The sequence below is a fragment of the Dipodomys merriami genome, unplaced genomic scaffold, assembly GCF_024711535.1.
Source record: "Dipodomys merriami isolate MVZ:Mamm:240054 unplaced genomic scaffold, mDipMer1.0.p SCAF_5, whole genome shotgun sequence".
Lineage (NCBI taxonomy): Eukaryota > Metazoa > Chordata > Mammalia > Rodentia > Heteromyidae > Dipodomys > Dipodomys merriami.
This window is the reverse complement of record NW_027206068.1, coordinates 69,367,630-69,382,124: the sequence shown is the minus strand read 5'-3', so window position 1 is coordinate 69,382,124 and position 14,495 is coordinate 69,367,630. Positions and strand designations below refer to the sequence as shown.

The following is a 14,495-nucleotide window of genomic DNA, read 5'->3' as shown; positions in this document are numbered from 1 at the left end:
CTCAGCCAAAGCCCACCCACTCTCTCCTGCCCTGAACTACCTCTGGCCACCACACCCCACATCAATGCCCTCCAGCCCAAGAGTTCTCAAATTTTAACAGATTAAGAACCCCACAGGTTCCTGGGCCTCACCCCCCACCACACACACACCTAGAGATTCGGATTCAGTACATCTGCGCAGGGTTCTGTGAATCTGTACCCTAACAAGTTTCCAAATCATACAGGCTGCTGGGCCATGGACCACATTTGGACAGTGCAGTCTTGACTATGGTAAGACATTTACCATACACTGTAGACCTTGGCTACTCTTTTGGTTACACCATTCCAGTTCCCGGCACTTCCCCTGCTACACTGCCGACAGTCTTGTGTGCATTCAGAATCCTTCTGCAAAACCCAGGACCCATCCTGGTTATAGTTTGGAACTCGGGTTCAGACTTGTTCTTGCACAGCACTGCAGTTCTCATCCCTACGCTTCTCTGTTAAATGTTCTTTATTTATTATGCTATATCCTTAATACTTCAGATTTCTTCTTGAATGACCTTTGTCCAAAACTTCTTCATGAGGACTGAATTATAGTATTAAATCCTAAAGTAACACCCACCATTCTCAAGCCTATTGACCTTTATGCCAGGTGTCTGCCTGCCCAGACATCTATAGCATCTCACACAGATTCCCTCTTGCTGAGCTGTCCTGAAATGAACACTCAGCTCCTGGTCTTGTTCCTCTTCCTTCCTATGACCGCAGCTTTCTGGTTGTTTGAACTTCTGGAAAGAAGAAATGCCTGCCATCCTGAGCTTCCTCTTCAGCACTTAGGGCTTGGACAGCTCCTTTCGAGAGCCAAGATGGTAGACCCAACACAATTGTTTTTTTTCCCTTGCTGGGGGCTGGAGACATGGGCCATGCCTCTGTGAAATAGTAGTTTTGGATTATATTTTGCTTTTATTTCTCCCTCTAATGAATCCTTACTGATTTAAGTATGGAAGTTGGGACCCATGATGTGTACAAGTTGGCAGCATTAGCCCGCACTCTCTGGGTAGTCAATAAGCATTAAGCAACAAGCAGTTTGATCCCTTGCCTGGTTGTCACCTAAATATATCATCCAATTTGGAAAGTACCTCTTAATATCCCCTCCAGCGCCTAGCAAGGGGGTTGGTTCTCACAGAACGGGCACGCCATGAACACTGAATGACTAAATGAACAAAGGGATGAAAGAAGTCACTGGGGTTGTGCCTAGTTCTCCTTGGTGGGATCCAGATCAGTATGCTCAGCCAGAAGAAAACAACATCCAATCTGCAGAAGCTGAGAGAATGCCTCTAGGCCAGACTTCCTACAAATTCCCAGCACAAAATTGGACCTGCACATTCAGATGAATTGTGGATGGAAGACTGCAATTGCAGCAGCATAGAAGTTCTCAGGATTTTTTTTTTTAGTCCATGGATTGTTTTTAACACAAAAAGATTGTACTGAACTCTCCATCCTCTACTCCAGACCTTCTCGTTTCCCTGCCCCTATGGCCAGCCCCAAAATAAGTTCTCTCTTTTTGTCTACTCCATTTCTATCATTGACCTCCCCCCCAGCCAGGCCAATGATCTAAATAGGTGAAATCAACAGCTGTGAGTGTGTGTATGAGTTCATAAAAATCTCCATACTCTGCCTCTTACTCATTCCTTTGGGTGGGCCTCCTAGAAAACTAACAATGCTGTTCAGAGCAATTAATGTCACAAAACATTAACACATTAGCTCAAAAAGTCCATCAATGGGCTGGATTGATGGTTCAAGCAGTTGAGCGCCTGTCCAGCAAGGATGAGTTCAAACAGTGTTACCATCCCCCAAAAAGTCATCAAAGCTGGGAATAGTGGTTCATGCTTGAATTTCCAGCACTTAGGAGGCTAAGTCAGGAAGATTGCAAGTTTGAGGCCAGCCTGAACTTCATTGAGCAAGACCTTGTCTCAAAAAATAAACAATCCAGGAAATGAAAACATGGGTTATCTATGTTGTTGTTGGTAGTGGTGGTGGTGGTATTTATATATGGTTGGGGCTGGGGGGGGGCATTTTTGTTCATTTAGGATTTTTTCTATTTTCTGCTTCTTAGCAAGAACAAAAGGAGAGTGAACAAATGCAATCATGCTATTCGATATACATTTTGTGGAAAATGAACTATGGGTAGGGACAAGAGGGAGAAACGGGGGGGGGAGTGAAGGAAGGGGTGATATTGTTGTAAAGAGAAATATATGCATTGCCTGAATTGTGAACTGGTAACCCCTCTGTACAATACCTAATGATAACAATAAAATTATATTCTTTAAAGTAAATAACACTGATGAAATTAGGAGGCCCGTTCTCTAGTAGAAGTCTAAATGCATGAACAAGAGGTACATTTTGGCAGGCAGATAAAAAGCTGTGTATGAAAGGAAATGACCCTGCATAAGTTACTACTTCAAGGGCAGGTCTAGATACAATGTTATGTTAAAGGGTTTGTGTTCTCTGCCTGCCTTGCTGCAGTAATAGCACATAAGATGTGGGAGGACAGTCAGGCTATCTGTGATTAGGCTGAAGTCTCTAGGTATCCCCAAAAATCTACAATGTTCCCTGCAGGAACTGGGGCGAAAAGCCATGCAATGCTGTGCAAATGGCAGAATTTCAGTTACTGGGCAACCAGTGGGCTGAGTTTCAATGCTACCAAGCTTTCCTAGTCTACAAATGGTTTCTTTGCAACTGATGACCCCATGGATGCCAGTGTTGCTAGCAAGAAGCATCTCACAACAGATTGCACACATTAAGAGTCTCACACTGGCTAGGCTCCCATGCAGGAGCAAGAGAAGGAAAATGGCTGACGCTGCAGGGAAGCTAAGTGTCTAATGTCTGGAATGTTTACCTCATTAGCCTGTTTTACATAACCTCAGCCACACAAGAGAAAACAGAAGAGAGGAGGGGAGAGGAGAGGAGAGGGAAGGGAGAGAGGGGAAGGGAGCAGAGGGCAGAGGGGAGGAGAGAGGAGAAGGGAGGGAGAGGAGAAGGGAGGGGAGAGGAGAGAAAAGGGAAGGGGTAGGAGAGGGGAGGGGAGAGGGGAGGGGAGAAAAGGAGAGAGGAGGGGAGGGGAGGGAGGGGAGGGGAGGAGAAGGAGAGAAGAGATGAGGGCTGAAGTTCGGCTCAGATTCTGAGTCCTCATCTTCATGTCCCTCTGAGACAAAGACGGGCTCTCTTGGCACCTCCTTCCTCCTGGACCTGGTTAATGTGTCTGCAAAGGAGCCATTACAGCTGGAACAGTGCTTAGAGGAAGTGCAACTCCCCTTCTGAGGAACATTGTGGCAGATGTGAACAAGAAAGAGGTGGCAGTGTCATAACTACTTGTGGTTTTATCCCAAGCCATTTGGTCTACAACATTCATTTTACTATAACCAGGGATGGCTTGGAAAGGGGACCAGGAAGTCAAGCTGCTCAGAGCTGAGTCGAAATGGAAAGAGGTGCAGGCTGCAGACAGAAAGCTGGCTCGGCTAGGATCTGTTGGGAGAGTCTATTGGGGAGGAAAGGGCAGAGGCCTTGGGACAGAACCGATGTGTGAGGCCAAAAGACCCATGCCAAGGGGGAGGGACGATGAGCCACCGGAAGCCCCAGAAGTGGCGGGACCTGGGGGCAGCTGGAGGGGTCCAGACAGCACTGATATTCAGGGGAGGGCAGTCTCATTGTGGAAAGGCAAAAGGTGGGGGGAAAGGTAGGAGAGTTCAAATAAAGAGGGAGCCAGGCAGGGCTTGGCCGTGTGGAATGAGTTCCGCACCATTGACCCCCATTAGCGTGGCCAGACTCACTGGGCCTGGCAGGGGCTAGAAGCCCAAGAGCAATGACGAGCTTCAGAGAGCTGAGCTGCCGTCCAGGATCTGCAGTGACAACCAGCTCTGCGCCTGTGACTTCCGGTCCCCTTAGTGGTGGATCAACTCCAAGAACGTTGCTTGTGTACCAAGTCTGGATCTCCATCTCTATCTCCCCTCCTCTCCTCAGCTCTCCTCTCCTCCTCCCTCCCTTCCTCCTTGAGCCAGGCTGGATCTCTTCTGCCTTCCCTTCACTCTGTATGTAGCAGGATGGATGTGGGTCACAAGTACTCTCACCTCCCTTGTAATATGGCCACTGCAGGGGGGCTGTGGTGGAAAACCCCCTTCATGCTGGAGGAGAGTGAAGAAGCCCTCCATGCTGGAGGCCCGCCTGCTCTGCCGGGCACAGTGCCGCGTGGTTGGTGCACTGTGTGGCAGTATTGGGTGTGGATGAGGAGGGAGGGCCAGGGAAGCGGGGAGAGAAAAGCATCTCTTGGCCATTTTGTCAGCTGGAAATGCACCATGTCACACACACACACACACACACACACACACACACACACACACACACACACACACACACACACACACACACACACACACACACACACACACACACACACAGAGAGAGAGGCTGGATCATCCACTTTTTCTCCCTATGGAGTAAACTCTGACACTTAGACCTGGAAGCCTAGTAGACTACAAGTATTTTATTCTCTCGCCAGCTGTTCAGCTGATCGTGAGTCCAGCAATTAAGCTTCCCATTGGTGAGCTTGACTTTTCAAAACACATAACACAACTCAAATGATGCCCTTTCCCATTTGGCAGCTTTTTTCTACCAGGGAGGATATCAGGTCACAGGAATATTCCTGATGAAAAGTATATAGACAAATTTCAAATATCTGCAACACGTTGTTTCACAAAAAAATAAAAATAAAAACTACGCACAGGGGCTCATGCTTACAACCCCAGCTACTGGAAGGCAGGGACTGGGAACATCAAGGCCACTTTGAAGCAAAATGTTAGCAAGGTCCCCATCTCAACCAACAAGGCTGTGGTGTTACATGCCTGTAATCCAGGCTAATCCAGGCAAAACATGCAAAACTCTAACCAAAAAATAACTGAAATAAAAGGGGCTGGGGGGATGGCTCGAGTGATAAAGCATTTCCCTAGTAACCACAGACCCCTGAGTTCAGAGCCCCCCCAAAAAAAGTTCACAAAAGAAATCAAAATGTTCTTTCCTTGGGTCAAATTATCTGAGAAAACTTATAGAATGTAAAATACTATGATCACATTCTTAAATGGCAACCAATCTAGTACCAAGTGAATTTTCTCAATCCCAATCAGAATATTAAAGCATACAGTACTCTCAAAATAATAAAAATCAAGTCAGGTAATGATAGCTCATGCCTATAACCCTAGCTACTTAGGAAGCTGAGATCTGAGGATTGTGGTTCAAAGCCAGCCCAAGCTGAGAAATTTGTGAGACTCTTATTTGCAATTAACCAGCAAAAAGCTAGAAGTAGAGCTATCGCTCAAGAGGTGGAGCACCAGCCTTGACCTAAAAAGCCGAGCAAGAGCCAAGTAAGCCCCAGTACCAGCACCAAGAAATTTTAAAAAAGACAGAAGAAAAGAGATGAGACAAGAATAAGATCTGTTTTCTTGGGTTTTCCAGTGCTGAGGATTAAACTCAGGGCCTTGTACATGTTGGTTAGACAAGAATACCACTGACTACATCCCCTAGTCCAAAATGTCAGCTGTCTTTTTTTTTCACTTTTTACATGTGATCACAGGAGTTTGCTCATCTCTAACTGCTTCTACTGTATTTCCAAGGTGACTTCTATGCCCATTTCCCACTAAACATCACCAGGGCCTGACCAATGAAAACCAACACAAAAACAATCCACACTTCTCCATCAAGACAGCATTCCCAGTTACACTAATACCGAATTCACTGGTGACAATTGCTCACCTGCCCTCCAGCGAAAAATAGCTGCCATCCAACCTGAGACCTGGCAAATGTTCTCTGCCCGCTTCATAGCCCATTAGGCAACTCTGTGAAAGAGGCAGATGAATCGTTCCCCCAAAGGAAAGCATCAGCTTTGCCCAATACCTTGTGTGGAACAGGCGTTGCCAACGCTTTTATCTGTTAAAAATAGATCTGTTAACACCTCAGTTCACAGCAGAAGCAACACACTAGCTGTGTCAGAACCCACCAGCACTACGGTTAGACAATGGGAGACACATGGACCTCAAAGAGGACCCACAAACCTCTCTGTCTCTGCTGAGGCCATGGGTTATGTTCCAATGGCCCATCAATGGGTGGCGGCTTCCCATTCTAGACATTTACAGTGCACTCAGCCATTAAGACTCTGAGCAAGTTCCCCTCCATGTGTCTCTGTGCAATGTACACGGAAACAATTCTCCTTCTTGCTGAAATTCAAACTATTTGAGTTACATGAGGCGATTGGATATTGTAATTATCGTACTGCAGTGTGTTGTGTTGTGAATGTCTCCCTCCAACCCTGCCCTTCCCCACCTCTAGAACTGAGCTCCTTAAAAGAGCTTCCTGCAACCTTGAGTCCACTACTTGGTAACCAGAGCCAGATTGAGTTCATTTAAATTGAGTGAAACTGAAATGGCAATGTCTTTTTCCTCTTAGATCCTGAATCCTACTATGCACCTCGTAATATGTTAGATTTAATTCATCAGGATTTACAACTTGTGTATATGTGTGTCTGTGTCTGTGTCTGTCTGTGTGTTTGTGTGTGTATACTAATGCCGGGGCTCGAACTCAGGGCCTCACACTCTTTCTTGGTTTCTTCACTCAAAGCAAACACTCTACCACTTGAGTCATACTTCCACCTCTGGCTCTTTTGGTGGTTAACCCCAGCAATGAGTCTCTGACATTTTTGCTTAGGCTGGCATTAAACCATGATCCTCAGATCTCAGTCACCAGAGTTGCTAGGATTACAGGCATGAGCTACAACACCAGATCATTTACCTTAAATATTCCTTTAGTTTCCTACTTATGGACTTTATTATACCAATAGGTAGTGGGAAAGAAGCAACGATTGTCAGAGATTTTAATATCTGGGTCCTTACATGTCTACCACCTACTCAAAAGAAATGAATTTTCCTGAGAATAGGGTCTCTAAGGCAAATGTCAGGCTGAAATTAAATAAGTATATCGTACATATGAGCATATGGAGATGCTGTTGGACTTGAGCGCTCTTTCCCCATGCACTGCTGAGTCTCTGGTAATGACTAAAGCTAAAAGGGGCCCCAGTCTTAGTAGGGCTGGTCCATCACTGGTATGTGCTCTCTCATTTCAAGAATACTGGACACCTACAATTTTTGCCTGAAACAAATGAATGATGGTTCTGTTTGCTTCATTGTCTCTCCCATCTCCCCACTTCAAGCTGTGGTTGGTTAATTCAAGTCAAACCAATAAATATGACTATACCTGGCAGGCCCCATGCACACAAAGAAAAGGAAGAAGATTCAGCCAAAAAAACAAATTCCAAGTTAATCAGCAAAGAGATCTTTAACATTAGGAAACAGTAAAGGAATGCTTACTTGCACATAAATGTAAATTGAGTCTTACCCCTTGGATGTAAAGAGAAGAAAATGATGCGGTAGCGGTAGGACTATGTGACAAATACAAGCACATGGCACTCACGGGACAAATGGGTCACCGTGAAGAACTGGGCCAGCAAGAAGAGCCCTCCTGCCACAGATAGACAGCAGATGCCCACGGGGCACCTGCATGAGAATAGCCAACCATCTCTGTTTGCTCATTAAGTCACCTGTGACTGTCATGTAAGTCCCTGAGGATCCCTGGCCAAGAAATTCCCTAGCCAATGATCACAGACATTTTCATCTTTGCTGCATAAGCACATGTGAGCCAGGGTTCCAAGTCCTGTCCCTCAAAGGTACATAGAAATATGGAAGTTGAGGCCAGGTACTACCCCTTAGTGATATCCCCTGGGGCAAACCTCCAAAGTAATACAGCTGGTCTTTTACAAATGATGGCCCAGAGGATTCGTACATTGCCACCATAATACACCGAGCAACGCGGAGGGGTGCTCAAGTGACGCCCAGGTAGATGAAATCTTAGATCTCGATCAGGATAGTAAATTAAGACCCTTGTCTTAACTGCTAGTAGTTTTCTTTTATTGTTGTTGATATTGTTTTGTTTTTATTCAGAAGCCAAAATACCCCAAATCTGTCATGTAATCAAACCAACTGAGATACTTCTGACCTATACCTACTGGCACTTCAGGGACCCCCCCTCTTCCCCACAATGCCCTAAGACTCCATGGATCTCAGAAGACGCACAAGGTGCCAGCCCTCCAGGTGACAGACCAGCAGAGTCACAGCCACAGAGACACAGGTGTACTTACGCAGGGCATGCCACTCGTCCTGACGGATGGTCTTGGTGATATTGAACGTGAGGTTCCTGGGGATGGTTGCTGAGGAGTAGTGGTACTTGATGTATGTACATCGCTCAAGTTCTCCTGGAAAAGAGAGACCAGAAGCCAACTATTAATGAGGTAGTGATCATATCAGAAGCAGTTCAGTGATCCATTTCTCTGTCCTGGAAATAAAGACTTGTTTCATAGTGGGTCTGATGATGTCTACTGTGTATACAAGGCAGGAAAAAGGCAACAGAGGAAAACCACCATCAGATGGTAGATTGATTTAGATGGAAAAAAATTCATCTGTAGGATCATGCAATAGACTACTGGAAATAAGCTTAAAAGAAAATGGTAGCCATCTCTGTTTAATCTTTTTAAGAAAGTCAACTTTCAACTCAAAAGTGAAAGTTTGGCATCACACACACACACAGACACACAGACACACACACACACACACACACACACACACACACACACACACACACACACACACACACACACGCATTCCATGGCTTCCAGGGGCCAGAGAGCAGGCCCCTTAAGGAGGTAATTTGGGCTTAGTAAACATAGTCTTCTGGAATAGAACAAGCAAGAGGAAGTGGGGGTTCTTCCCTTGTCTCTCTCCATCCTCCCCAATCTCTGACCAAATCAATCTGGGTCTTTTTAAACCAATCTCTTCTCTTCTTTCCAAGACAAAACTATAGCCCAGTACCAAACTCAACACCTGGTCATAAGAACTTCACAATAAGTTACTTTACTCAAAGCATGGTCTTAGGGCAGAAATTCTTAAAGTGTGATCCCAGAACCAGTGTCATTAGCATCCCTCCTTAGGGATTTGCTAGAAGTGCAGCATTTCAGGCCCACTCTCAAGTGTACTGAATCAAACTCCAAGCCCGATCCTGGGTGAATCTTAAGCCTTCCAAGTGATTCTGTTGTATGTTACATTTGAGAACTGCTTACCTGAGAGAACCTAACATAATTGCCAGTGTATTAATTCAAGGATCCATCAAGTTTGCAAATTCCAAAAGGAAGGCCAGATTCCCTTTGGTCTCCTGCAGCCATTTCTATTGACACTTACTTATCTAAGGGGTATTAAAACTCAATGGCAGCGCATTGTGAAGAATCAGGAAAGGAGTGATTTTTAAAGGTTAGAGGTTTTGAAATTTGGTTTTGCACCTGAATGGATTTTGATGGTAATCCATTTTGCACCCCACTGATTTTCAATTTATAACCGGTGGCACCTGATTGAATTGTTTGACCCCCCGGCCCACTGTCAGCAGGGAAGCTGGCAATTGGTGGAGTGCAATAATTTAGACAGTGCCTTGTGAAACTGATGCCTTATTGTAAATCATATCTGGACAACTTCCCAGTTGCCAGTGTCAGTTATCGGTGGGCATTTTTCTAATGGGACAGATTCTATCCAAATAGGCAAAAGTTCTAGCAAGTGATATATACTCCTTTCCTGGGTGCTTCAGTTTTTCACGCTCCTCTGCCCTCTGTACCCTCAACCCTCAAGCTTTCTGAGATCTCTCACATGACCCCAGCATTTCCCCCACTCCTTTCCCACCCAAAGCACGCCACCTCCTTAAACCTTCATGCCCAACCTCCCTTGATTTCTTAAACATCTGAAGACAGTATGTGCCAGATAGTCTACTTCCTCACTTCCAATCCTCACACCTCCTCTCGTTTCTACTCTCACTTCGGAGTTTCCGTTAAAAATATTGTTTCCTCTCTCGTCTTACAGCATCATCCTCAATGTCTCCTCTTTCCTTATAAGGGCTCCTCCTTCCTAACATCAGCTGGTCACTTCTCCTGCAGAAATGTCCTGGGAGTCTAGTCTCTCTCCTCGGGCCCCATTTCCTCTACATTGTTCTAGTATAGTCTCACACAGCCTAACAATGTTTCTGTTAATGCCAGACCACACATGCAATGGTGGTCTCTTAAGATTAGTGTAGCTGGGCGCCGGCAGCTCATGACTGTAATCCTACCTACTCAGGAGGCTGAGATCTGAGAATCATGGTTCAAAGCCAGCCAACGCAGGAAAGTCTGTGAGAATCTTATCTCCAATTAACCACTAGAAAACCAGAAGTGACACTGTGGCTCAAGTGGTAGAGTGCTCGCCTTGAGCTGAAGAGAGCAGGGACAGCGCCCAAGCCCCATGACCAAAAAAAAAAAAAAGATTGGTATGTCACCTTCCAGGCTCAGTGGCTCACCTCTATAATCCTAGATACTTGGAAAGTAGAAATCTAGAGGATCTTGGTTTGAGACCTGTGCAAAAATATTCGCAGACTCCTATCTCAACCGATAGCTGGGCATGGTGGTACACAACTGTCATATCAGCTATGTGGGAGGCAAAAATGGGAGGGCTGCGATCCAGGCCCGCCCAGGAATAAATGTGAGACCCAACCCAAAAAGTAACTAAGGCATACAGGGCTGGAGATGTGGCTCAAGTGGTAGAGCACCTGCTTAACAAGTGCAAGGCCTTCAGTTCAAATCCCAATACTATCCCAAAAGATATTTTTCTTCGAAGATGGCATCCCTTGGTGATATAGCCATCTTGGTTTGTATAAGTCCACTCTATGATGTTCACACAATGACAAAAATCACCTCACGACAGAACACATCCTGGTGATGGGTGACACATGACTACAATGACCAATCTCCACCAACAACCACCGTTATTGGGAAGAGCACGCTAGGTGGGAGAGAACTGCAAGTGATTTGTAGCCAAGTGGTTTCCAACTTCCTGCAGGTCATCGTGCACACGGAGAAATGCTTCACAAGATACCCTGACATAAACAGGCCGTTGCTGCCCAGGCCCCTCAGAGCTGCAGAAACCAGCATTTCTAACACACCTAGAACCTATTCTGGGTTCTTTTCCCACCAGTGAGAAACTCCACTACAAATGTCTCATGTAATCCACTAACCATGAATTTCACCATGACATGACCAATGACATCTATGTTACCACTACCACATCATCTCTATTTTACAAGGAGAATGTGGGCTCAGACCAAACCAACAAGACAAGCGACTTGTCCAAGGAAGTGCCTTGCCAGGATTAGAACCCAGGGTTGTCTTCCCAGAGCCAACCTCTCCTAAGCCAACGTCCCAGTCAGAGCACACTCCACAAAGGCAATGCAGCTGGGTTATTTGCTCCAGAAGACACACTCAGAGGCCTCTGTTGGCCTCTCTTCCGACATAGGAGAAACTCCACAGTCCTCAGGGACAAAGTCCCAGCCCCCTCTCCAGCTCCCTTTGGCACAACTGAGACTCCCGTGGGAAAATACTGACTACAAAGCTTCCCTTCACTAGGGCACCTGTTCTCCTCTCTGCCTGCCTCCCCAGTGACATTGGTCCTAAGAAGGGCTCCCAGCAAAGCCTTCCTGGTCACCCAGGTAACTGTGCATGCCAGCAGCAGGCTCACCTGTACAGCTACAACCCCCCCCCACCCCCCGCCAACCCTTCTATACAGTGTGCACAGCATTGGCTGTGATTTATGTGTTTACCAGGCTCACTTCTCCATGAGATTATGAGTTTCTCAAGGGCAGGGATGTTGTCTTATTCATTCTTTTTTATCTGCCCAGCCTCCAGAGCAAGGCAAGCACCAATACTGTGTGCTTTCAGGAGAGGCACGAATAATATCAGGCATCACTTGTAAGACCACAGTGAGAAAAGAATCCCATGCAAGGAGTTCAAATAATGGACACAAATTAGAATGTTGCAGAACTCTATGAGATTGGAGCACACACCTCTTCCCTGTTTGGACAACATAAGGAGAGTCTTAACAATCCCAGCCAGCTGGGGCACAGATCATGTCTCTCAGTACTTGGCGTATGTAATCCAACGAACAACTAGGTCAATGACTTTGTGGAGGAGGAGGAATACTATAGAAAGGAAAGAAGAGAAAGAAAAGGAAGAGAGTAGAAGGTTGGAACAAGGATATCGCTGACAACGACTTGGACAGGCACAGTTAGGCAGGCTTGGCCCCACATAAGGGCAGCCCCTAGAATCCTTGGGTGCTGAGATCCAGCAGCTACTCTGCTTGGCAAGCCTTACACACCAGCGGGATCTAGGGAGATTACCCTGGCTGTGTTTATCTAAGTTTCACAAAAGTACCATATGAACTGGCAGCAGCCGCACAGGCAATACTAACAAAAATCAAAACACTCCTCGGACCCAACCTTGGAGCACAAAACCCAATGCCACTGCTGGTGGGCAGATTGGTGCCTGTCACAGAAAAGCTCCTGATTGCTTAGCTGAGGTCAGGATCTCTCAGCCTTCAGTATAAACCCAACACACTGCTGCCAGTCCCAGGCAAGCGGAAGCCAGTTCCCTTAGTCTCTCCCACCATAGCCTACCCAGCCAATGCGGGAGGAGGCCACTTGACAGACAGCAAGAGCAAGTAAGCAAAGCATAGGATGCACAGGTGGTGGCCAAAAGAGCCTGGGAGAGCAGGCAGAGCTGCCCTGCTGGAGGCCCCTCATTGTTTGCTTTGCCTGCGAGATATAAGCATCCTGCCTTTCGACAGCAATTAAATCTGAAAGATTCAAACATTGCCTAAGAAGGAAGGCAAAATATTTATCCATGTGTCTACAGGTCCTGTCAGTGTTCTGGGCTTTCATAAATACAGGCACCATCTGGGCACCCAGTACGGGTGCCCAGAACGTGGGCTTCCCAGTGCAAACAGGTTTCCTGCAGGAAGTGCTGCAGAGGGGCTACCTGGAAGGCAACGGGGAAGCCCAGGGCCTTCCCAAGAAAGGAAGTCCAGTCCAGCTTCACAAGGCCTGTACCCCAGGCCAGTGCCTCTGCTCTCCACTGCCCCAGGGAACTATCACAGGAGGACACCTGGCTGTGGAGCTCAAGGCATGGACCCTACCTATGGCCTCAATCAAGCTCTGCCTTCTGGACCAAACACTCTCCTAGCTAACCTGCATGGCAGGGCCCAGAAAGATGTAGAAAGGACACCCAAACAGGGGACTAAGCAATAGCAAACAAACATATAAAACTGAGTTTCACATGGCTAAAGGATTTAGACCGACATTTCTCCAAAGAAGATATTTAAATGATCAGGGAAGTGAAAGTAACCCCCATAATGAGGTATCATCCTCCAACCTGTTAAGATGGCTACCATCAAAACAGTAAATTTGAAAGGAAATGATAAAGTGCTGACAAGGAGATGGAGAAACTGAAACTCTCACGCACTCTCAGTGGAAAAACAAATTGGTTCCACCACTATGGAAAACAGTATGGAATGCCTTGAAACATTAAAGGCAAACCTACCATGTGATTCAGAAATGCTATTTCTAGAGATGTATGTCCAAAAGAAATGGCATCTCAAATCCAGAAATGCCACCTCTAAAGATATAACCAAAAGAAACAAAGTCAATATCTCAAAGACACATCTGCATTTTCACATTCACTCCAACATCATCTATAATGGCCAGTGTTTATCAGTGGATGAATGGATATGGAAAATGTATATCCATACACGGAACTACTGTTCTGCCTTCTAAAATCAGATGCTGCCATCTATGACAACATGAAGATCCAAACATTGCATGATTGCACTTACATAAGGGATCTAAAATAATCCAGCACAGAAATGAGAGTAGAATGGTAGCCACTGGTGCAGGGGAAAGGGAAGTGAGCTCAGAGCAGGTACAGAAGCTGGGAAGTGGCTGAGAGGGCCAGCCAGAGCTCGATCCTCTTCCTCTTTGTTCTCTTTCCCCACATCTCCCTAGTCCTCCCTCTTGCAAATGCATCCATCCATCCTCCTGTTAGCCAATACCAGCACTTTCTTCCTCCCTCACCCTCTGCCTGTCACATTCCACAATGGCAAAGGAGGCCCAAGAAACCAAGAATTGGGAGATACTGCTCCATTCCTTGTTCTCCACTGCAAGTCCTTTAAGACACAAGATAGAGTGATTGAGGGGTTAAGATTGGAGTACATTGTAAACATGCATGGAAATATAACTATGAAATCTTCCTTTGTACAACTAACATAGGGTAATAAAAATAGAAAGAAGCTGGGCTCCCATGACTCACACCTATAACCCTAGCTGCTCAGGAGGCTGAGATTAGAGGATTGCAGTTGGAAGCCAGCCTGGACCAAAAAAATCCATGAGACTCTCATCTCCAATTAACCACCGAAAAGCCAAACTGGAGCTATGGCTCAAGTGGTAGTGCTCTATCCTTGGGCAAAAAAAGCTCTGGAATGGTGCCCAGGCCCTGAGCTCAAGCTCCAAGACCAGCACCCAAAAAAAAAC

The 14,495-nt window shown here is 46.1% G+C and overlaps 1 protein-coding gene across 1 annotated transcript in view; it reads right to left on the bottom strand.

Annotated features, from left to right (window-relative positions):
* The window catches only part of Tmem178b (transmembrane protein 178B), a 379,241-nt gene that overhangs the window by 240,583 nt on the left and 124,163 nt on the right, over positions 1-14,495 (bottom strand). Inside the window, exon 2 of the mRNA XM_069996920.1 lies at positions 8,212-8,325. Within this exon, the coding sequence (XP_069853021.1) occupies positions 8,212-8,325 (114 nt within the window). The remainder of the gene's footprint in view (positions 1-8,211; positions 8,326-14,495) is intronic.